Below are 26,327 nucleotides of genomic sequence, written 5' to 3' on the forward strand. Positions count from 1 at the left end.
AACTCCATAAATAATTCAGCAACATGTCTTTTTATTTATGCAGCAAGGAGGAATCACAATCTTGAGACAATAGTCTAGCTCTATAAAACATCTTTTATATAAATAATTCACCTTGCCCATTTTTTTAAATGATGGATTAATTCAACCTTGCAAACAAGTACTCAAAATTTTCCAAAGCACAAAAAAAAAAAAAAAAAAAAAATACCAACCCTGTTGCTTACCCTCACCACATAAGTTAGCCAGAGAGTAAAGGAAATTAAATCAGCACGCTTTCCCACTCACTTGGGATAATTCTTTACCAGCCCTAGGAGAGCGGGCAAGTGTAGATTGGAAAGGCTGTATCAGTTGCCATGGCCAACCCAGCACAAGCCTAGAAATAATTTTGCCTTGCTCTCAGTGCTAAAAACACATTGCCAAATCTCTTTCTGAAAAGCACAAAAGCAAAATATCCCATTCCTGCAAGCAGACCAACCACAAAGGTGGTGCCAAGAACTTTTGGGGCCCTTTTCTTGGCCACCCGGAATGCTGTTGGCAGCACTGCCGAGATTAATATATTGTTGACATGTCCTAAAACCTTGTTAAATGTTTTTCTCTTCAAGACACGCTCGTAATAGGTTTCCAAGTTTGGTCGCTTTCCGTTTCCCCAGTTTCTCCTTGCAAACCCCAGGAACTTCAGTCGATGCAATGTGACAGCAAGCGATACATCTGCCAGCGTGAAAGATTCACCACAGAGCCAAGGCTGGCAGCCCTCCTCTAATCAGAGAAAAAGACACGGAGAATTAGGGGCAAACACTATACAGGGAGAACCCAAAGGAGATGTACTGCCTGACTACATTATTCCCTCATCTTTAAGAGTGGCTGCAAAGCTATCAACATTTGGAAGTCCTTCATTATTCCTAATGAAACACATTTGGCCAAGTTATTTGATGCTTTAAAAAAAAAAGGCAAAGGCAGATTCATTCTAAGTTAAAGTGACTTTTGTGGGACAGCTATTAGCTGCCTAGGTCTCTGGGCGAAAGCTGAAGTCTGCTGGTTCATAAGGAACCCCTAGTGGCTTAGGGCCTCCAAGAAGCTCCAGACGTTCCCTGCTTATTCCAGTAAACAACAGGTGTGCTCTGGGAAAAAAGGTCAGGCTCATCATGAAACTTTATTCAATGGCATTGCTATCCATTTTTTCTTTTAAAGCCGGGACACACTGTCATCTAGTGCAGGCAGGGTTTCTGGTGACAGGACTATCATCTAGAGACCCTAACGTGTTGCAAAGGTGGGATAACACAGATGGCCACATGGGAACTATTTCATTCATAAAGCTCAGCCCACACATATTCACAACTAGTCCACAATTTGGATTTCTCTATATTATACATCTGAGATGCAGCTTAAAATGTGGTCACTAGGAGAGCAACCTAAGCAGCAGTAAGACATGGGTGCAGGTGTTGCCTCTAAGACCCAGCAGCTCTATGCACAGAGCAGATAGGTAGCACAATGGACAGAATACCAGAGCTAGAGTCAGGAAGACCTGGGTTCAAATCTGGGCTGACCCTTCCTCACTGTAGTACCCTGGGCAAATCACTTAATCCCAATTGCCTCACCCTCACCACTCTTCTACCCTGGAATCCATTCCTAGTTTCAATTCTTACAGTTATTACAGAAGGTTGACAGAGGAAGAGAGCTCTACAAGCTAGATCCTGAGGGTCAAATCTGGTTCACTCCCTGATTTTGTACTGCCTAAACTAAGGAAAAATTTTTTTTTGCATTCTAAATTTATATACATAAATTTCAAATACAATAAAATTTCATTTAAAACATAAAAATGTGTTTAGCTAGTCACTCATACAAAACAGGTGGCATGCTCAATTTGCCTACTGACTCCTACCCTAAGACTTAAAGTTACAAAAAAGGTGCTAATCTGCATTGGTAAAAGGGATTTCCTCACTGGAGGTCTCCCACATTGATGAAATCACAGACTTAGTTGCCTTCCTTTGCCCCTAGCATTCTTCCTAATCCATGTGGTTTTCTTTCTTTTTAAATCCTTACATTGGTTTTATCTTGGAATCAATACTGTGTATTGGTACTACAGCTAAGAAGTGTATGAGGGCAAATTTGAACCCAGGACCTTCTATCTCTGGGCCTGATTCTCAATCCACTGAACCACCTACCTGTTCCTGCCACATGGTTTTCTGACCTGTACTTTGGTGGGACAGGAGTTATGCCTAGTCAGGCAAAATAAAAAACGACATTCAGGCAAAGATGCAGATTAATCCCTCAGAGTGAAAGAAAGCATTGCTTCTAACATGAGATCTGAACACATTCTCAGCAGCCATCACTTTCACTAAAAAACCGTTCCATTCTCCTATTTCTCTCAAATACCATGCACAGGACCATTAAGCAGCTTATTTTGCTGAGCTCATTCAAGTTACCACTATCACAATTAAAATATGAATAGGAAACACTGAGAAATTTTTTTAATGAAATCTATCAAGGTGGCCACAATACCATTGGCAGGAGGGGGCAGAGAGACACCAAAATCAGCACTTACCTGGCGTCTCTTCATTTCTCCTTTGCAATTCAGTTTCAACTTGATCCAGAACCTTCTCAAGTTCATCAAGTATTTTCTTCAAATATTTTACATTGTCATGGTCCAGTAGCTTTGACTAAGTAAACAAACAAAAAAGCACAATGAGTATCATTGATTTCTGTGAGAGGCTCAGTACAAAGCCTATATCTTATAAATCTATATGTGTTATTCTAGAGGGTAGCAGGATGAAATAGAATAACCTAAATAAAGTAAAAAAAAACACTGCTTAGAGAAAACTTCAGCTCAAAAAAAGGCATTGCCTTTTCTCAGGTGCAGTTCCAAGTAGGATTAAATGACTACAGCTAGGAAAGGATGAGAACGAGCCAACTAAACATTATAACCAATCTAAAGAACAATCTACATAGGAAACAAAACCTTTTTTAGGTTTTAGTCCTACATGGACTTGGAGGGAGGGAGGGAAGGTTCACAGATTCAATTTAACAAACATTTATTGAATACTTACTATTTATAAGGTATTTTACTAGGTTCTGTGGAGATACAAAAATTAACAATGACAGTCCCTATCCTCAAAGTTCTTATAAACTAATAGGGGAAAGAGGGCATGTACACAAAATTAGGATGTTACAAAATAATAGGTAAGAAAGGCAAAAGAGAAATTTCCTCCCAAAAAAATGCTCAGAAAAAAAATGTAAAGGGTAGATCACTTTCACCCGAGGGAAAGTAATGATTCTTGGTGGGGAAATGAGGGAAGAGGAAATAGGCAGAAGATAAATTATTTTGGAAAGTGATGGTGATATTTTTGTTTTCCCAATAAAGTGATATCAAAAAGGAGAAAGGAAAGGAAAAAGGATAGGAGTTAAGGCAATGTAGAAGGGAGAATTGTTGATCAATTCATCTGATAAGACTCTAGTGATGGAACTTTGTTGATGGAAATTTTTCTGCAGAGCTGGACCTGCATACTTGGCCCTTTGCTGAGGGAGAGTACCTTGCTGGGAGGAAGCAGTGAGTTCCTCTGGTCCTTAATGACTAGAACTCCTTCCTAATGATTAGTGACAGATTTTTGAGAGGTAAGAGATCCTTGATAGAAGATTCCAAAGGAAGGAAAGAGAGAGGGAGGGAATGAAAAAACGTAGGAGAAATTGTGTTTTAGTACCATGTAACACTAAATGACAGCTGGGAATAACCCCGCTATACTCACCTTAAGACGCTTCTGCTTTGCTATGTATGCATCCTGAAGGTCTGGATTTTCTTGGGCAAGTTTCTTCAGTTCAGACTCAGTATTACCTATCTGGCCTGATGTTGGGAACATTTTCCAAAAACAGAACAAAAACAAAGTTTTCTTTCAAAACACAGAACATGGCACAAGTGTACCTATAAAGGTTAATGAATGGTGATGTTACAAAAAGGAGTAAATTAGTTAAATCCAGAAAAACTGATAGTTTGCTTTTGAATCAGTTTCCCATTCAATGTTTTTACAAATAAATCGCTTAGAAATAATAAAAATGTGAACAAGAGTAGTAAAGGTTTCTTTTAAAGACCTTAGAGTCCACTGACAGGAATGATGAATAAGAGGAAGCTTTGGGAAAAGGCATCAGTACAGAGCAAAACAATTCCAACAATATTTCCCCTTCTTCCTAGGCCTTGCATCCAGGAAATTATTCCACCCTTAGAAAGAAATTCTTTCCTGACTTCACACCCCAATGAGAGACTGAGAAATAAAGAACACTGAAAATTACTGTAAAAAAGATTAGAACATAACTACTCTTGGCAGTAAGCCATTAAATTGGTATTTAATAGAAGTAGTAGAGTAACTCTGGAGATTATCATCATCATCATTATCATAATTGCCTATCTATAAATATGTAAGGCAAATAATATCAAACCTCTGATTACTCATAGACTTAACTAGGATGGGGTAGGCAGAAAGAGTTATAGTGGATAATATCATTATAGTGAATAATGTCAAGGAAATCTACCAATACTCTGCTAACTACATGGCCAAGAAGTATTTCCTTTATTGACAGCATGGGAGACATTACAGACTGTTTTGTCTGAACATCAATAATCTCTTGAGAAGGCTAAAGACTGAGCCTGTCATTTCACTGGTATTGAGCACTCCCAGATGAGGATATTCCCTTTACAGATACAGTTTTATAATTTTAGAGAGCTGCATGGGGCACTAAGAGATTAAATACCTGCCTGAGATCTCACAGTAATAGGTGTCAGGCAGGATTTAATCTTCCTGGCTTTAAGACTATCTCTCTTGCCATTACACCCCACTGTTTCTCAAAGCACTAGAAAACTTTTTATAATCTTATCATGCCCAAGAAAAGCAACATTTATTTTTAATCTTGGAGATATAGAAACAAAGGATGAGATGGAGTCAAATAAGAAGAGATATAGTATAGGGGAAAACAGAATAAGAAGTTAGGAAAATTAATGAATCTAGAAAACTATTCATGAAATTAATGAATATATTCAAAGAAGAACCAGTGAGGCTTAGCATTCTCCTCCACAGTATTTTGGAAAAGATAAATATCAAAATATAATTGATTACTATCAAATATTGCACCAATTAAAATGGCCTTTAATTTTCCTACCTAGAGGCAACAAGATTTCCATTAATTCCTTTAGGTTAATATTACCTAATACAACCATAAGCCTTTGTTGCAATGTCAAAGTCTATTGAAACATGACAGAATAAATCAAGCATCCATTCCTCATAGGTCACTACAGGAAATCAGTAACAGGCTGCAGAGTGTGCCTAATATCCCATAGCTAATCAGTGGAAAAGCCAGGACAAGAACCCAGGTCATCATACTACCAATCCAAATTCTTTTCTACTACATTAACCTACCTTTCCACAAAAGACTCCAATTTTGTGATGTATACAACCTCAGTATTTAAAAAAAAAGGAGATTGGGCTAATTAAAAAATAAAAATTTGCTTAACATAAGGCACAAATTAATAAACTCAAAACATCTATTTTCTTTATTGATCTTTGGAATGTGAACAATTTTAAAAGTCCTACCCATGACCATAAGAAATGGTAAAAATAAGACAAATCAGAATCAAATTCTAAGGCCAAAAATACTTTACATACTGCGAATCCTTGTTGTTGCATAAGCAGGGATCATGGAGTCCACTGTTAATTCTGGGTGTAAGATGCAACCATGTGTATAGGCATCCATGGGCAAGGAGTCAAGGAGTTCTCGGTAGTGCTGGACTCGTGGGTAATACATGCTTTCTTTTTCAGGTATTAACCTAGGTGTTTTTTCTAAGATATTTATGCATAAAGAAAACAAAGTTAAAAATTAGGTAGCATGACCAAAAAAAACCATTAAATATTAATATCAGCATTACCTTAGTAGAATTTGAATAATAATGAATATGTAGTAGGATTTTTATAGTAGGATATAATTACAATTATAATTGTAAATAATGAGTTCTTAACCAAGCAATTAAAACTGTGAAGTGACATTATATACTAGAGCAGCATTGGTGAAGGTTTTCAAGTTTGCGTGCCCAAACTAAAACTTCGAGCTATGTGAGCCCCCCATATTACCCCAGAAAGTGGAGGGAGGAAGTGCTCCCTTTGGGTGGCTGGACAGAGAGGCAAAAATGTCCTTGGGCACTGGAAAGAGGGGGAACAGAGCAACTCCCCCTGTACCAGCTGGGCACAGGTGCCAATACTTCACCAATGCTGCACTAGAGCATTGATATGGATACAATAAATCAAAAGGTATTTTCCCTTCACATTTTTAAATGAAAATTACTTAATGTTGTATTTTCAGAGAGCAAGAAAAACCCACAGATGGTTACTACTTGTAGCTACTCTTTCCAGGAACTGTCCAAAAATTCAAATATGAAAAAAGGATTAATCATAAATTCTCTTTTGTCTGTGGAGTGCTCCTTTGAATCTATCTGATCCTCCACCATGCTAGTACTCTTTATAGTGGACATTTGACTAAAGGTAGCAACAGAAATTAAGGAGATTCAACAGAAATGCAAAAAGGGATTCCATTAAAGTTTCATTTCAGAGTTATACCAGAATAAGGATGGTAACAATAGGCTGAAAAGGTCTGACATCTTTGCCAACCATAAGTCAGACAGTACTGAGAACATTACCCATTGTAGGAGCTTCTATATAATTCTAAATCCTCTACAGTCCACTTTTCATATGATGAGTCACAATCCAGAGTTCCTTGGAAGTTCTCTTTTCATATTAAAAGAACATCTCAGGTGGATGTGTGAGTTTAAGTTAACCATGTGCTCCTTCGCCCACTTGCAAGGGAATGGCCACCAGAAACCAAATACAAACTGTGCATGTCGTAGAACTCCAAAAATGTCAAAGCAGCTTCTGTGCTCTACAGGGGTTCCCAGAGTTTTAGAAAGTTGAGGGCTACAATTGCTTGGTAGATTTTTTTTAGTCTTATGTGTTGTGTGCTAATTATTATTTGTTTAGAGAGCCTATCCTGAGTAAAACCTACTATGTGCAGTATCCAAGCATGTTTGTCCATTTCCATAGAGAGTCAACACCATTATGCCAAAATCATGTGACTAGAACTCTTCAAAGAACAGTCTATTAAGTTCAAAAACGAGCTGAAGTTTCCTAATATGAAGGGTTTCAAGAAATAGTTTCTGATTAGGTAAATCTACAAATCAGGTTCTCTGATAGTAAATTGCTGCTGCCTCATAGAAAGGGATAAAACTAAAGAGCAAAAGACACCCAAATTTCTGAGAACCAGGAAGAATACTCCTGACTTGTCAGGCTAATCAGTCACTTACCAGAGTGAGTATCAGACTCACTAGAACTCAGAGCTTCAGAACTTAATAAGACAAATGTCTGGTCGTAAACATTTATGCAGTAGCTAACTAAATCTACTTAAGGTCTGTATTTTTTCAGCTAGAGATAATGCCTCAACTACGCATTAATCATTCATTCATTTAATTTGAGTGCTTAAGACATTAGGCATCACTGAATCTTATTGTTTCATTTTATAAAGAAACAGAACCTCAGAGTGGTCAAATGGTTCTCCCTAAGGCGACATAGCTAGTTAGTGACAGACACAGGACTTTTTTGATTCCTAGGTCAATATTCTTCCAACCACACAACAATATCCCTCTTGACGTGTTTTTTCAAAGGGCATAAACTCCAGAGATCATCCAAGGAGAAGGAAAGAGGAACCAAGTGGCTTCATGATTAGCAATGAGTTCCTAAAGGATTCCCAAAAGAGTAGAGAAAGAGTAAAGGCATGGATCTCAGTAAGCAAACTAATCTGCTTAATTATACATTCCTTTATCGTTTAATGAATGGCAATGTTCTTCATTCCAGCTCAGGCTGCAGTTCAGAAAGTCTAGATTCTCTTTACCAAGGCTCTAACAGAGTACTTCTCCCCTTTTCAGTTTCCTTTTATTAATCTTCCTCAGTTAGAATGTAAATTCTCTGAGGGCTGGAACTATTATTCTTTTGACTGGTATTTGCATTCCCAAAGCTTAGCAAAGTGCCTAGTACACTGTGAATGCTTAATAAATGCTCAGTGACTTGTTGATTTCACCACTCCTTTATGGATGAGCTAATGTCAATAACATTCAAAACCTCAATAAACATGTATTAAGCACTTATAATATATTACTTACTTAGTTGAGATTTTGAAAGCCTAACACTGGTTCAGGAAGTATTAAAATCCAATATTAGACAATTTCCACAGAGCAGACAGCCAAAGTCTCACTGTGCCAGGTCAATAAGCAAAATTTTCAGGGGGACAGCAGGCTGTTTTTATTCTTCCTTTCTGCTTCCACACCTACAAAAATGTAGGCTTCTCCACAAACACTAGAAAAATGCTTAATTCCCCCTCTAATACAATCCAAAACTGGCTGCCAGCATAATTTTATCAAGAAGGAAACTTCCAATGCACAATTCTCTCCAAAGAGCCTTAATATAAGATGCAGTAAGACACATTTCTTCATTCTTGATATTACTCTATGGGAAAAGGGTCAAGTGAAGGGTGAAGGGTCAAAGCACTCAACTTCCCGATGATTCATCTGCAAAAATTTATGGCCACATTTCAATATTTGACCTTCAATTTCTCCAAAAGTCAACCAGTGCTTCCAATATCCCTGACCACTTATTCAGGACAAAAGTTTCTTCTAGCTTTAATAATCCAAAATAGCACCAAGTGAAGAAATCTCTGCTTAACTTGTCTCTCTGCCTCTAATTTCTCCCCATTCCAATACATTCTCCACACAGCTGCCAAAGTGGCTTTACTAAAGAACAGATCTAATTACATCATCTCCCACTCCTCAATAAACTCAAGTGGCACCCTACTAACTCTAGATAGTAGGATTAAATACAAACTACTCTGTTGGCATTTGAAGCTCTTCAAAACCTGGCCCTTTCCCACCTTCCCAATGTTTTACCCATGAACCCTATTATCCAGTCATACTGACTTAGCTGCCTCTCAGGCCTTGCTCGATTCACACATAATAACCTACATCCTATCTCTGTGAACTTTGTACTAACTATTCCCATTCCTAGTGGTTTTTCCTCACCTCCTTCTCTTAAGAATCTTGGGCTTTTGTCAAGATTTGGTTCAAGAACTATCTTCTATAAGAGGCTTTTCTTTGTTCCCCATACCCAAGCTAAATGCCTTCTAAAACAAGCCATTCCACTACTGTTGGGAAACTTCTCATGACAAACCTAAATTATTGTGTCTACTCCTATTCCGTGATAAGAAAAACAAATCTAGCCTCTTTTCCATCCATATTACAACCTTTCATATTTTATTAAATTTTATCTTCTTAAATTAAGCCCAAAGTTCTAGCCTATAGAGAACTTTTTAAATCCTGATACTGTCACTCTTTGCCTTATATGTCCCTCCCAACTTTTTATCACCTAGAGAGTCAATAAGTATCCTATTTATACCATTATCCAAATCATTGACAAAAAATAATGTGCAAACACACACATATTCCCAAGTTCTAAACACAGATCCCTGGATGATTCCACTGGAATCTTCCTACCCAAGTGACATCAAATCTCTATTACTCTTTGTGTGACCACTCAAACAATTCTAAATACATTTAATTAGGCTGCAGTATAAATATCTCATCTTTACCACAAGAATGCCATGAGAGACTTTAACAAACACTGTCAAAATCTAAGTAAAGTATATCTATAGAAGTCTCCTGATCTAGTAATTTAGTATCCCTGTTAAAAAAAAGTATCTAATCTTAATCTGTATAAATTCTTCATTCTATGTTTAAACAATCACTAACTCCTTTCATTCTATTTCATTACTGATATTTTAAAATATTGTAATCTAGAATTTTGCTTTGAATGGAAATTGAGTTCAGTGGCCTATAGTTTAAATATCATTCTCTGCTTTTTTTCCCTAAAAATCAGGACAACAGAAGCTTAACTGGTTAGTTTTACAAAACTTTTGTATTATTTTGCCTCTTTCTTTTATGTTCTGTTGAAAGGGCTGCCTCACTGAACAGGAAAGGCAGGGAAAGATACATTTAGAAATGGAAATCATGTAAAAATTATATATTGATTTTTTAAATTAGAAAATTCAAATGTTATCTCTTTCTTACATTATGATATTCTCCCATCCTATGTAATCTTTCAGAGACTGCTGACAACAGATCTACCATCAAACCTCTCAGTTCTTTCAGAACCCAAGTTGGTGATCTGGCTTAAGTAACTTGAATTCATCAAGGAAAATTATTTGTTCTCTTATTGTCTCTGTTTTTATCTTGGGTATCAATTGCCAGCTAGTAATTTTTGTTCTGCTTCTAGACCAAAGGCCATTTTTTTGGTCATGGAAAGTTGAAACAAACAGCTTTGCCCTCTCTATATCATCAGTTATCACTGTGGCATGCACTATGAACAGCAGTCCAACCTTTACTTTGATCTTCTTTTCTTCAAAATAGTTAATGTTAGTAAATGGAGGCACCTTCCAACTCACAGATGGGTCCTCCAAACAAAATTCCTCCAAGATCAAGGCTCCCTATGTGTCTACATACAAAACAGAGGACACAAATAGAACAAATCGTAATCAATCAATCACTAAGCACTAAACGTTTGTGTATCAAACATAATCACAGGCGCTTAGTGAAAGAGTATGATGAGAAAAATACCAATAAGCCTTTCTCTGTCCATTAATCTGAAACATACTTTTCCAGAAATATCCAAATTATAAGTTAGGAGAATAGAATTCACAAGGAATATTGTGGAAAAGGACATAAATAGATAATACAGTTATATGTACAAGTTATATTGTGGAGGGGCAATTTCTGCCTGGAACAAATGTTCCACTGATATCTTCTGGTGATGTTATCATGCTATTGGGTCTTTTCCCTATTGGTTTCATACAATGTGCAATTTTTCCAAGCATGTTGTCTTTGCCAGAAATAGGATCTTTGTTGATAGTCTGGGTGGACATTGTAAATCATTTCTGCCAAACATGTTCTCATGGTCGTGTATGGTCATTGCTTGCCAGTAACGAATTAATCTCATGGATGCTGCCAGGCATGGTTCCACTTGACATGTTCTTGTGAAGCTCCACTGCTTCCTGCTTCTGGTTTCAGCTGAAATTCTCAAATGAATTATTACTTCATCATAAGAAATTTTATCATAGCCTTTTAAGGCTTAAAAACAGATCTTTAGATATAGCGCTTCATAAAGGCAAAGTCCTAACATACATCAAACTATATGAAAATCTTTAGAGATTTTTCTCCCAAAAAGATAGTCTATCAATTCTCAGAGTTTTGATTTGAATGGTAGGTGAGCGAGAGGTCCTTTCCAGAAAGTAGTTTCTTGAACCAAAAGTTAAGCTCTTTGAAACACAGAAAACCTAGTTAGAAAACTAATTAGTGTCTTTAGGTTTAAATTCATTCTTTTGACTTTTACTTTATGTTCACCAAGGGTAGACTCTCTATCAAAAGCTTCATTGGCTTAGATTTAGAAATTCCTTGTTATTCCTTGTTTAATTTCTAATCACTAAATTTCATCTAATCAGCAGCAGTGTACAATGATGACAAACCTTTTAGAACCTTTTAGACACCACTTGTTGTGCCCCACTCCATCCCAGACTGGATGCTGTGCCCTTCCCCACACACCCAGAGATTATGTTGCCCCATCCCCCACTCCTACTACCTTACTCCAGACAGGGGTGAGAGAAAGGGAGGGAGTGACCCAGGTGCTCCACTCAGGGGAGGGAGTAAGCTATTGAGCTGCTAGGCAGAGGGGCAGGGAGGCACAGTGGAAAGGCAGAAGGAAGCAGTTCCATCAGAGTCCCTCTGCCTTCTAGTAACTAACTCTGGTGGGTGATGGCATAGTATGTGTGCCCATAGAGAGATCTGTGTGCTGTCTTTGGCATGCATGCCATAGGTTCACCATTATAGGTGTAGAAGTTTGCAAAAAACTGCCATGGATTCTATGGGTTTGAGTTTTAAGGTGGTAAAGGGAAACAGTTTTTTAGCTGTAAGATTCTTCTGGTATCCTATCAAAATTAATAGAAGAGGGAAAAGCTTTAGAACAAAACTAAGTCCAAGAAGCAATTGTCTGCGGGGTTTAAATCCTATACCCTACACCAGCATTGGCAAAGACATGGCACATGTGCAGAACCAGCACTCAGGGAGCTGCTCCATTTCCCCTCCTCCCAGTACCTGAGGAAATTTTTTGCATGCCCCACCTGTCTGTCCAGCAACCCAAAGCAAGCACTTTCTCCCTCAACTCTCTCCAGTAATCCAGGGGCTCACAGACAGCTTGAATTTGCCTTCTAGGCACTCGAACTCAGAAAAAGTTTCACCAATGAGGCATACTATTCTTTTTTTTAAAGTTTTATTAATGTATTTATTTTTTATTTCACCATTGTTTCTCCCAATATCCTTTCCCACTCTCTCAGAGAGCCATTGCATATGGAAAATATTATTTTTCAAAGACAAAAAAGAAAAGGGGGAAATAACTGAACAATACATTTAGAAAGTCTGAAAGTATGCATAATGTACAGCAGTCAGGGGCTTCCCACTTTTGCAAAAGGGTGGAATAGGATATCTTTTCATATCTCTTCTTTAGAATGATATTTGTTCTTTATAATTTTGTAGCATTCAATTTTTATTTTTAATAGATTTTTTTCTATTCATATCGTAGTCAATGTGTTATTGTTTTCTTGGTTCTGATTACTTCGCTTTGCACCAGTTCAGGTACAACTTCCTATACTTCTCTATATTTGTCATATTCATAATTTCTTACAATAGTTATAATCCATTACATTCATGTACCAAAATTCGTTTAGCCATTCCCCAGCTGATAAGCATCTGTTTCCAATACTTTGGCAACACAAAAGTGCTGCTATAAAAACTTTTGGTATATAGGTGAAGCCTCAGCATTGCTGTTATTTGCATTTCTCTTATTATTAGTGATTTAAAGCACTCTTTCATATATTCATTAATAATTTGTAATTCTTTTGAGAACTGTTTGTTCACATCATTTAACCCATCTTTTGAGAATTGAATATATATATATATATAGGTGTATGTACGTTTATGAACTATTATTTGCATAATGGATACCAAACCCTTATCAGATGAATTTGATACATTTTTCCCATTTCACAACTTCTGTTCTTATCCTACATGAATAATTTTGTCTGTGCAAAAGCTTTGGAGTTATCGGCTATATATTTCACCACTGCCCCATCTCTTATTTAGTTAAGAATACTTTTGATAATTTAAGACCAAGCAAGAGATAGAGAACATTACAAAATTTTAAATGAATGATTTTGATTATATTAAATTAAAAAGGTTTTGTACAAACAAAATCAATGCAACCAAAATTAGAAGGAAAGCAACAAACTGAGGGAAATCAAATTTGCAAAAAAATCAAGCCATTCTCCACTCCACAAATGGTAAAGGGACATAAACTAGCAGTTTTCAAATGAAGAAATCAAACTATCAATAATCACATGAAAAAGTACTCTAAATTCCTCTTGATTAGAGAAATGCAAATAAAAACAACTCAGGTACCACTTCACACCTAGCAGATTGGCAAAAAAGGAAAATAATAAATGTTAGAGGACTTGTGGCAAAATTGGTACACTAATGTATTGCAGCTGGGCGGCTCAGTGGATTGAGAGCCAGGCCTAGAGACTGGAGGTCCTAGGTTCAAGTCCGGCCTCGGACACTTCCAGCTGTGTGACCTTGGGCAAGTCACTTGACCCCTATCGCCCACCCTTACCACTCCTGGACTAAGGACGATCCCTAGCCCGGATGAAAAAGGAGGAGGGTTGGGCGTGGGGCTAGCAACCCCACCCTGTAAAAACTACATCTGCTAAAGAAACTGCATCCTAAAGTAGGGGCAGCTGGGCTAGCTCAGTGGATTGAGAGCCAGGCCTAGAGACGAAAGGTCCTAGGTTCAAATCCGGGCTCAGACACTTCCCAGCTGGGTGACCCTGAGTGACCCATTGCCTACTGGTTGTGGCCCTATGCTCCTAGAATGGAGTCCCAGGATAAAAAAAAAAAAAAAACCAAAAACGTATTGCTGGTGGAGTTGTGAATTGATCCAACCATTCTGGAAGGCAATTTGGAATGATACCCAAAGAGCTTTAAAAGATTGCCTGTTCTTTGATCCAGCCATACCACTTCTGGGTTTGTACCCCCAAAGAGATAATAAGAAAAAAATGCTTGTACAAAAACACTTATAGCCATGCTTTTTATACTAGCAAAAAAATGGAAAATGAGGGGGTGTCCATTGATTGGGAATTGGCTGAACAAATTGAGGTATATGATGGTGATGGAATGCTATTGTGCTAAAAGGAATAATGAACTGGAGGAATTCCATGTGAACTGGAACAACCTCCAGGAATTGATACAAAGCAAAAGGAGCAGAACCAGAAGAACATTTTCACAGAAAATGATACATTGTGACACAATCAAATGTAACTGACTTTTCACTAAAAGCAATACAATTCTGAGCAAGTTATGAGAAAGAACGCTATCCACATCCAGTGAAAGAACTGTGGGAACAGAAACACAGAAGAAAAACTTATGATTGATCATGTGGTTCACTGAGGATATGATTGGGGTTTTGGCATTAAAAGATCACTCTACTGCAAATATGAATAACATGGAAATTGGTTTTGAACAATGATGAATGTAAAACCCAGTGGAACTGCTTGTCATCTCCACAAGGTGGGAGGAAAGAGTGGGAGAAAGGAGGAGGAATCATGAATCATGGAATCATGGGAAAATATTCTAAATTAATTAGATAATTATTTTTAAAAGAATATCTTTCCTACCCCTAGCAGAGAGATATATGATCTGCTCCTATTCTAATTTTTATAGCGTGATATTGAATATTAAAGCTACATATCCACTTTTGCAGAATATGGTATATAGTGTGGCTTTAAGTCTAATTTTGACTAGACTGCCAATTTTATCAGCAGTTTTTTAAATCAAATGAAGAGTTCTTTATCATATAAGTTATGTTTACTACTTTATCAACATTGAGCTATGAGTTCCATTGTTTCTGCTTCTTTCTTGTCAAGTCTATTGATTTACCTCTCTTATTTTTTACCAATAACAGACGGTCTTGATGACTGCTTCTGATCTGAGGCATAGCTCTTTTCATCTTTTCCTTGATATTCTAAATATTCTGTTATTCCAAGGGAATTTCAATGTTTTATCAAATTCTGTAAGTATCCATTTGATAGCATAGTATTAAAAGTATAAATTAATTTTGTAGTATTGTCATTTTTTTCACTTTCATTATACTGACATGGCTAAACTGTGAGTACTAAATAATCCTCCAGATCCTTAAATTGTTCTTAATTTGAGTATTTCTTTTTTTGTGAGTTTTGGTAGATAGATCCCCAAATATTTTATGCACTTTGTAATTTAGAATGAGATTGCCTTTTCTGTTGTTACTTCTTAGATTTTTTATCTCAAAATGCTATTGATTTTTGAGGGTTTGTTTTATACCTATCACTGCTGAAGCTATTGTCTCAACTAGTATCTTTGCCAATTTCCTAGAATTTTCTAAGTGATATCATCTCAGATCATTATAGATTTATCTCCTTTTTACCTGTCTTTATTCCTTAAATTTCCTTCTCTTGCCTTGCTATTACTAGCACTTGCAAAACTATATAAAATGATAGTGGATAAAATAAGAACCTTGCTTTACACCCATATTTATTGGGAAAGGTACTAGAGTATCTGCATTGCATATAATGTTTGCTTTGATTTTCAATAAATATTTTTATAATATTAAAAATGTTTCTCCATGCCTACGTTTTGTAAGGATTTTAGCATAAATAAATATGGTGCTTTGTCAAGAGTTTTCCCTGAAATTTCTAAAAATAATCATGAGTTGGGTGCTTTTGTTTTTAATATGATTAATTATGTTTTCCTAATGCTGAACTATCCTTGGTTCTCTGAGTTAAATTCAATATAGTTATGATGAGGGATTGCTTGGATGAATGTCTGTAGACTAACACTATTTTATTTGACATTCTGAATTGATATTAAAAATGATATTTATCTATAATTCTCTTTTTGTGCTTCATCCTTGCCTGGTATAGGTATTCTTTGTCTAATAAATTGATTCTAGTGGGGTATGTTCTTTCTCGATTTTAAAAAATAATTTGTATAGGGAGCAACTAGGTGATTCAGTGGATCAAGAGTTAGGCCTGGGAATCCTGGGTTCAAATCTAGCCTTGGATACTTCCTAGCTGTGTGACTCTGGGCAAGTCACTTAACCTCTATTGCCTAACCCTTACTGTTTTTCTGCCTCGGAACCAATACATGGGATTGATTCTAAGACAGAAAGCAAAGGTTTAAGAAGAAAAAAAAAAGAAATGGATTTTACTTTATTTGCCATTTCAATAGTCTTTTTGGCTTCAAGTTTATTTCTCTTCCAATTTTAAATATTCTTTCATACTCATTTTTTGTTTATTTGCTGACTTTATTATTGTTCATGTATAGTCAGTTCATTAATCCTCTCTTTTTCTAATTTATTAATATATTTATATAGGGATGAGATTTTTCCCCTGAGGACTACTTTAGCTAGTTCAGAAATGTCAGTATGTTATTTCATCAGTATTATTTTATTTCATGTAATCATTAATTATTTCTATTATTTATTCTTTGACTCATTCATTATTTAGAATTTCATTGCTAAGACTTCATTTAGATCTGGTCCTTGAATTGATTACTATTTTTATTGCATTGTGACCTATAAAGGCTGTATTTATTTTGTCTTTTTACATTTGTTGTCAATCTCTCTTTGCTCTAATGCATCATTATTTTTTTAGAAGTTCCATATGGTTCTAAGAAATACATATGTATGTATTTAGCAATCTCATTTAAAATATGTATTTTAGCTGGAATCTAAACAATTGAACAATTGGTTCAGTTCAATTTTTTTCATTTTATTTATCTTTCTGTCTTAATCTGTACTTATTTCAAAGGTATCAATTTTGAGTTCCTTCTTCTAAACAATTTCTATGATATTGTTTTGTGGATTTTGCTCCTTGGCCCTCTTTTTCTTTCTTGCCTTATTCTTATAAATACTAGCTTTTTCAAATGACAGAAGTTATTACTCCAAAGTGTCCCTGATTATGTTCTTCATAATGACATTTGTTGTCTTTTGAATTTTCTGGTGTCGGTTGCCCCCAGGAATTCTGATTATTCTTCTCCTGAAGCAAGATGAGTGGTCTCTCTAAGTACCAAATCCCTGTAGGTTATACCCATTATAAAATCCTGTATTTCCTTATAAAATATATATCTACTCATAAGTTTCCTTTCTTTCCTTCTTTCTTAATGGTTTCATTTTTATTTTTTATAAGTAATTTTTTTAAACCCTTGTACTTCGGTGTATTGTCTCATAGGTGAAAGAGTGGTAAGGGTGAGCAATGGGGGTCAAGTGACTTGCCCAGGGTCACACAGCTGGGAAGTGGCTGAGGCCGGGTTTGAACCTAGGACCTCCTGTCTCTAGGCCTGACTCTCACTCCACTGAGCTACCAAGCTGCCCTTCATTTTTATTTTATTGTTCTTTTATTCTGTATTTCTTTACCTTTCTCACATTTCTGTTGTCTGGGTGTTTCAGAAGCAAATAATTACTTCAGGTCTGTTTTTCTTTACACAAATTTTTTAATTCTTCTTTTATACCAAATATCTATCTGTTCCAATAATGGTTAGATTCAGATTTGCAGGGCAAATCATTTTAGGTTGCACCTTGAGTTCCTTTGCTCTTTCAGAACACACTCCATTTCCTCCTGAGGTTTCTGGGGGATGCAGAATAGTCATATTATTTGATTTTCCTTTCCTTTATATTTGAAGTTCTCTCTCCTGGAAACTGGAAGAATTTGTTATTTATCAACAGAATTGCTAGATTTAACCACTATTTGTCTTGGAGTTTGCAACAGACGATGTTTCCTGGAGGCAATCTGGAGATACTTTAGATTACCACTGTTTTCTGTGTTCAGAAGATGTAGGCAATTTTTTGGTATTATTTCTTACATTATGATGTTCAGGTTTTTTGACATGTTTTGGGTGGGTTGCTGTCATCCTTATTTTGTCTCTCAGCATCAATATATTTTATTTGACTAGAGAGTACATTGTATTTTAATGTAATTGTTTTTCTTTCCCTCCATATAAAATTTCATTTCTATATTTGCATTCCAAATTATTCTCTCATTTGTTTCTTTGGTGAGATTTGTCACCATGGGTTCAAGTTTTTTTTCCTATTCTGTCAATTATTTCTGCTTTGTAGGACACAAATTCTGCATACACAATTCTTGTTTTTCTTAAGAGCATCCTGCTGTGATTCCATACTCTCTTCAAAATACAAAGGATCCTTGGCTTCATCGAGTATGATTCTTTCCTTTGTCTTCAATAGCATTTTATCAATGCCTGAATAATATTCTCTGATCTGGTAGCCATTTTCCCTTCTCTTAGTAATATCTTGTCTGTTGGTTTATCTGTTTATGTTCAAAGTCTTTAAGTGAGTATTCCTCTCAAATTCCTTCTGTGATCTTTGATGATTTCAGTCTTTTTTTTTCTTTATTTTCTCCTACTGTTCACTTTGTGACACCTTCCTCTTTGATGTCAGTTTCTCCTTCCATACTAGGGTTCATAAATCCTTCCATACTTACGGTTCATAAATCCACAATAATTCTCTGCCCAAGTAACTTCTGGGAAGACAAAAGTGTTCCCAGATAGATGCTTAGTTCTTTCCCTCCAGCCTGGTGGAGTTCCACATCCACACCTATATATATATATATATATATATATATATATATATATATATATACTTATTTGCCTCACTTCCTTCTATTCCTCAGTTCTATGGCCAAGCATTTTTATGGCACAGAACAATACTACTCTCTGCTGCTTTTATATTTCACTCTTATTGTGACCTGAACAAATTTCTACTATTTGAATCTCTGTAGCACTTGAGAAATATACAGAAGGGGTTACAGAGTTTGAGTTCTGATGCAAATATAAGTCAGCGTGTGTGGTCTGCTGCTAGAAAAGTGGTGGGCAATGCTGAACGGGGTGCTGAAAGAGTATGATAGAGATTTAGGAATTAGCCTTTTATGCTATTCCTTAAATTTTTACACTAAGTTCTTTGTATCCTAAACTGTGTAGATAACTGAAATTTATTTTTCTTTGGTGCATAATTTCAATTGTAGAAAAGATTAAGAGGATATGAGGATTGGAAAAAATATCTAGTCTTTCAGCTTGGTCATCTGGTTAGGCATTGAAACCAGAAGTTACCCTTCACTATTGCTATACTATTCTTAGAAGACTCTGTCATGCTTTCACATACCTCTTTCATACCATTGTTTCTATATTTTATACATTTCTTTTTCTTTATAATTCTATAGGGGCTAGTGATTTCTCTGTGCATTCACATCAGTATCATTAGACAATTGCCCTTAATTTTGTTTTTCTTGGGGTCTCCAGAAGTTCATTCTTGAGACCTTCTGATTCTTTCTGAACAAACTTCCCTCGTAAAATTTTAGTATATGAGATCCTATCTAACATTTCTCTGAATTCTTTGAAATTGCCTTTACTAAAACATAAATATCATGTTAGGATATTCATGACTTTCCTGTAATATATTCCAAATTCAAAAATAGATGTCATTTCTCCCAAAGGTTCAAATAATTTTCACATAACCAACTAAAACTTCAATGTAAAATGAAATCCAAAATCAAATGTTTCCTGTTTAATTGCTTCCCTTCCCCATTTGAAACATGAAATTATCATTACGACAAGTCCAGCTTTCATTAGCCTTTCAAAGGAAAGTAACTCTAGACTTCATTGAGATAAATGAAGTGTTTCATCTTATTATCTCATATCTCTGTTCAAGCTGGTCATCTGTTTTGTAAACTCTGTATGTAGTTTCTATTTTTATACATATATTCTAAAGTATAATACCATTATAATATTGCTTCTATTTCTGTTTCCATTGATTCCACCCAAATGTTCTCCATAATTCTTTCTAGCTCTTGTTTCTGAATTTCTTCATATAAGCATCTCTTCTTACTATATATAATACCATGCCACTGTAGCCAAACCTCCTTTTTTACCTATACTATATCTTCTGTGATATTTGCTTTCAGAACCATAATCTAATCATAGTTCTGATTCCACCATATCTGAGTAACATATGAGCTCAATTTGCCTTCTCAAATTAGGATATCTAGTTCAACTTGCTTGTTACACATACTTTATAAATTTGTATATAGGTATCTGAGACCATGTCTTTTTCATTATTGTCTTCTTTCTTGTATTTTATCTTCTTTAAAGTTCTGAATATATTATTACTGTTATTTCTACACCATAGCTCTTCTCTAAGGTATTTAACTTAGTGTATGCACATAGTGTTCTCTTCCTTATCTCTCTTTTCAATTTAAAACTCTTGATTAGATTTGTAAGATTCATAGAAAATATTTTCTTGCTAGTCCTTGTTAGATCCACGTTATCACTGGTCAGGAACCAGGCATTCTTATATTTAAGTCATGATACATAACTATAAATTCTATTCTCAGTCCTCTTCTTAAATAGCTGATTAGTTGCACAGTTAAGGTCTTTAGTTTTTTGCCCAATGTTTCAAAATCTTTCTAGATAATCTTGATTGATGATGAATGATTTCTAAATCAGTCTAGCTTTTTTCCAATCTTACTGTGCCTATGTGAATCACCAAAAGTGTGGAGTAATCATAATGAAGTTATTGAACTAAATAATGGTTACAAAGACAGCTTCAGAGGAATAACTCTTACCCATTAAAGAACTAGAGGTGCAAGGCAACCCCATTATCATAGTAATTAGGATATCGGGAAAGGAATAAATGAAGGGACTTAGAAACAATCAGTTATTGGAAGTAAGGTATAAAGTCAGAACAGAATCTTATGTATTCAAAGCTGATGATACTTAGCCAATAAACTGCAGACATAGGCTTCTTTATATCCATCCCATGTATAATTATTCCCAAAATTTGGTGTGAAGCTAAACCTCCAGGTAGAAGGTAAGTGGTCCCAGCTTCGAAATTTAGATGGATAAAAAGACAAGGATTGAAGCAAAGCATTGTAACATTTTAATTCAGAAGTATGATTATATCAACAATCTATAACATTACTATGAACTCATAAATAAATGAGAAAATATAGTTTCATTCTGAAGAAAGTAACTACCACAAAGGCCACAAACTTGACAGCAGTAGCTATATGGTACAATAGAGTGCTGGAACTGATTTTAAATTCAGCTTCAACACTTACTATCTATATGACCTTGGGCAAGTCTCTTAACCTCCCTCTGCTTCAGTTTCCTCATGTGCAAAATGGAGATAGTAACAGCACCTACATCACAGGGGTTATTATAAGGATCAAGTAAGATATTTGTAAAGTGCTTAGCAAAATGCCTGGCACGTAGCAGATACTATATAAATGATAATTATTATTCTCATTAGAGAAAGCCACCCTCAGTTTATCACCCAGACACCTGTATAAAATAAGGCAGAAAATTAAGTATTGGAAAGATACATTGAAAAGAGGAAGAAGTGATATGACAACAAAAGCTAGAAAAACTACAAAAAGAAAGCAGTAGAACTTTCTTATACAAATAAAAAACACTATACACATTATCATTACTCCTATTTTGTCTACTTTGTCCAAGTAAAAAGTTTAATCTCTATTTCATGTGATCTTTTAAGCACTCTGGTATCCATCATATCTTACCTTAATTTTCTCTTCCTCAAGCTAACTATCACCAGTTCATTCAGCTAATCCTCACATAGTATTAATTGGAGGCCCTTTCCCATCCATATTGCTCTCCTTTGTTCACTCTCTCTTTTATCAGTGTTCTCACTAAAATGTAGTACCTAGACAGGAACACAAAGCTAGAGGTAAGTCTGACCTATGCAATGGAACTATATTGCTTAACATTACATTAGTCTTCTTGGCTTTTATGTCACTCTGTTGAATCATTAAGTTTGTGATCCACGAAAATCCCTAGATCTTTTTTTTTTTTAATACAAATTGCTATCTAGCTATATGTTACCTCTTATACATGTGAAGTTTGTTTTTTAAAATCCATATGAATGACTTTAGTTCCTATTAAATTTCATCTCATTAGATCTGATCCAATAATTTAGTCCAATAATCCTTTTAAGATATTTTTGTAATAGTATTGCTCTGCTATACAAAATGTTAGTTTCATCTCTTACCTCTGTATCATTTGAAATTGTGACAAGCATATACTATACTTTTATTCAAGTAATTGATAAAAATTTAAAACAGTCCAGAACCAAAAACAGATACCTGGAACACTTCAACAGAGATTTAAATTATGTTAACCCATTAATGACTATTCTTTGGATCAATTCACTCAGTAAATCCTGAATCCATATAACTGTTGTCTAGGTAACATCTACCTCAAAAAATTCAAATTGATCAATATGATTAGCTTTATTCAGCAACAAGCACCATAGGGGTGAATATATTTTAGTGGAATTTTTCTGAATCAAAGAAAAATTAGGAAATTCTTTTCAGATCATATTATATCAGTAAGAATACTAGAAATCATTTCTAGTCCAGATTTCTGGCCTTTCTATTTTTAATGAATGATTAATTAACTCAAATATATTAGTTCACCACTGTTCTAAACTGAGTTTGACTCAAGTCAGTGCCCTAATAATTTAAGTTTAACATTGAAACAAAATAAGATACTAGAAAACCATTCAACAGTTACCAAAAAAAGATTTGCTTGGCCGTGGCAGGAGAATAGTCTACAAGGAAGGTATCAATAACATCTTTGATTAATTGAGAGAAGCTCCCTTGTCTGAGTTGACTATAGTTTTCAACCATCAAAGTATCAGAGAACTTCATAAATGTTCTTATTCTTCATTCATATGAATTCTTCATAAATGCCTTATGCTCAGGTGACATGGAAATTATTTTAATATTCTGAGATTTTAGTCCCCTATGTCAATCAAGTCTCAAGTATAGTTTTGATACCTTACAAGGAAAATTTATCTTACCTTGTATCATGTGTTTAGGATAGTGCCTCTATCATAATCCCATTCCCTTTTTCAAATCATTAGGGAAAAGGTTAATTTTAAAAGTAGCCTTCCATTAGAGCAATGGGAATTGATGGTATTAAAACAGTTAGAGTAAAGGTATAATGCTGGTCCATTTCTTATATACCTCTCTGACTTTATACACATTCAGCTCCCATAAAGGCACCTTCTTTCTACCATTTAAGATGTTTACCTGATCTAATGATATTTTTTATCATTTAGGTGCTTTTACTAATTTTTTACACGTCTCTGGCTTCCTTTTGACTACAGTGGCATATACTCTTGGAAACAGCTAAAGAACAATGATACATTTGGGAAACAGAATTAGAAAATTGTCTAAGATAGCAAAGTATGAAAATAATTAATGTTGAAGGTACCATTGCTAATGCAGGGGCATTAGTATACTATTGATAGAGATTCAACCATTCTGATAAGCAGTTTGGAATTATGATTTTTAGAAGTCAATAAGATGTTCATATCCTTTGATCATCAGAACGCATTGTTAGACATATACCCAAAGCAAATAAAACACAGAAATAAAGGTCTCTTATACACCAAAATAGTCATAAAAGTGGCTTCTGTGGTAGCAAAAAGAAAACAATTGAAAAACGTTGAAACAAATTGTGGTACTTGTATGTAATGAAATATTATTGCACCGTGAGAAATGACTTATAAATAAAGGATGTGGAAAAGCAGAGGAAGATAAAAGCTGATGCATTATAAAGCAAGAAGACCTAGGGGAAATATATACATAACCATGTTAAAGAACAAAAGAGACAAAATGAAATTGAATGCCATATAATTACAAGGTTGGTTCCAGAAAAGAGTAGAGAAAATTTACAAAAATGGAAGGAATATATGGCTATAGAATTTAACATACCATTATACACAATCAATGTGTTCTTTAGTTTTGCTGAATTTTTTTCTCTTTCTTTTTCATCTTTTTTGCAAAGGATGAATTTCAGGGACAGCTAGATGACTCAATGGTTTGGGAGCCAGGCCTAGAGATGGGAGGTTCTGGGTTCAAATATGAACTTGCATACTTCCTAGCTGTGTGACCCTGGGCAAGTCACTTAACTCCCATTGTCTAGTCCTTACCACTCTTCTGCCTTGGAATCAATATATAGTATTGATTCTAAGATGGTAGGGAGATAAGAGTTTTAAAAAATAAACAAAGAATACATTTCTGGGCAAGCGAAGGGAATTATATTTGGAAATGAATAAGATGTAGAAGTAAAATCATCAAATAAAATAAGAAATTTTAAATGGGATTTTTAAAGAAAAATAGTAGTCTTGAAGTACTCTAGACAATTCTCTTACAAAATTGTGGGGACAACATATGGTGATGTCTGTCACCTCAAAGTATTCTTAACTTCATAAAAAGATGGCAATCTGTTATCATCTGAAAAGAAAGGGATAAATTCCATTCTTTACAAAATTAACAATATCCCCAAATTTAAAATTTAAATATCTTTCTCATTACCTTAAAATTTGGGCGCTCTCTCTCTCTCTCTCTCTCTCTCTCTCTCTCTCTCTCTCTCTCTCTCTCTCTCTCTCTCCCTCTTCTGCCTTTCCCTTCTCCTATGACACACCTTTTTGGGACACACTGATTGGGGGGGGGGGGGGGGAAATCATCACTTCACCAGAAATTAAGAGATTGATTCTTTTCTCAGCATATATTGTATTAGAAGTAAAAGTGTGAATTTTAATTTAATCATGATATTATATTAGCAAACAGTGCAAAGTTAAAAATTTTGATTCCCTCACAAGTATTTATACTTGAAGTCTTTGTCAAAATGGATGTAAATAAAAAGCACATTCAATTAAAACTCCCTCATATATAGCAAATGCTTAATAAATGTTTGTTGAATGACTGATGTTCAAAGGTTTTTAAGGACTTAATTTTCATGGATAAAACAAAATGGTTGAAATAAAGCTTATGGTATTTGTTACTGAATCTATTGCATATGCTTATGGAAATGGAAAATATGTTGCTTCTATTAAAATCAATACTAAAGAAATCATAAGTAGCTTTAACATTACCATCCACGAAAGTCTGTTCAAGATAATCAATTATCTGAGTTGCCTCACAAAGAATGTTTTCCCCATGGATGAGGACAGGTACTTCTCCAGAAGAGTTCAAACGCATAAACCATGGTTCGTTGTGTTCACTCAGGGGGAGACTTACATCATGTTCCTCACACTTCAGTTTCTTTTCAGCAATTACTAAGCGTACCTGAAAGAGTTCACATTGGTTACAAAAACATATTCTAGATTAAATTATTTCTTTTGATTCTACTAAAAACTTCTGAATCCCTTGGCAATTCATGTCCTTTTAAATGCTGCCTATAGTTCCAAAGACAACGGGGAAGTACTAACAAAGTCTACATTTCTTGTTGGTATAGGCTATTGAGGCTGGTTTTCATATAATTTGTCTTCTTATTCTAAAGTCCTATTTTATACTATAATTCATAATGTAACAAGCTATTATCAAACACCTTTTCTGTACAAATCATTGAACTGAGCTCTCAGAATTCAAAACAAAAATGAAAACCAGTTGCTATCCTTAGGGATCTTACACAATCCCACCCCCTGCCACAAACCACCTGATTCCATTTAGATAGGCCTAACATATTGCCCAAAACCCAAGACTATAATGTTGTATGGGGAGGGGGGTAAGGAGGAAGACGATAAGAAGAAGCAGCAGAGTGGGGGGGGAGGTGGCATTTAGTGGTGTGCGAGCAAGACTATAATTAGTTTAATTAGAGAAGTGAATGGCTTCTTTGAACCTCTTCTCCCATCTTATGGTTGCTGCTTCTGCAAAGACTAGGCTTTCAGGGCCTATAAAATTGTACTGCCTCTGTCGCGTCCAGGTTATAGCTAAACGGGGCACACCTACTTCATTCCTTAGGCAGATTTGTCTCCTCTTCTGTCTGAGGGACCAATAAAATGCCAAGTTGGGGTGGCAGAGGTGAGTAATGGCTGCCTCTTCCAGCCTAAGTGGACTAGCATAGACGAAAGACCCAAGGGAGCTGTCCCGGTGCTGAATCCCAATATTCCGTGTCGCGGCCTCCCCGGAACATTTACCTTTTGGGAACTAAAGGAATGAGTCCAGTGGTAGAGAATGAGCTTAACCTCTGAGTCGGACTCCCCTTTAGTCGGCAACACATCCCCTTCTTGCTCATCTTTCTTCTGAGCCAT

General features: G+C 35.5%; 1 protein-coding gene across 2 annotated transcripts; it reads right to left on the minus strand.

Annotated features, from left to right (window-relative positions):
* Positions 1 to 370: 370 nt before the first annotated feature.
* GDAP1 (ganglioside induced differentiation associated protein 1) lies at positions 371 to 26,327 on the minus strand. 2 transcript variants are annotated; one of them, XM_044657949.1, is made up of 6 exons: positions 26,214 to 26,327; positions 25,170 to 25,362; positions 5,643 to 5,816; positions 3,738 to 3,832; positions 2,540 to 2,654; positions 371 to 753 (listed from the first exon to the last, which is right to left on the minus strand). In XM_044657949.1, the coding sequence occupies exons 1-6, from the start codon at positions 26,325 to 26,327 to the stop codon at positions 371 to 373; spliced, it is 1,074 nt and encodes a 357-aa protein (XP_044513884.1). The 2 variants fall into 2 exon arrangements, with proteins under 2 accessions (XP_044513884.1, XP_044513885.1); XM_044657950.1 differs by lacking the exon at positions 5,643 to 5,816.

This window comes from Gracilinanus agilis, chromosome 1, assembly GCF_016433145.1.
Source record: "Gracilinanus agilis isolate LMUSP501 chromosome 1, AgileGrace, whole genome shotgun sequence".
In the NCBI taxonomy this organism is placed as follows: Eukaryota; Metazoa; Chordata; class Mammalia; order Didelphimorphia; family Didelphidae; genus Gracilinanus; species Gracilinanus agilis.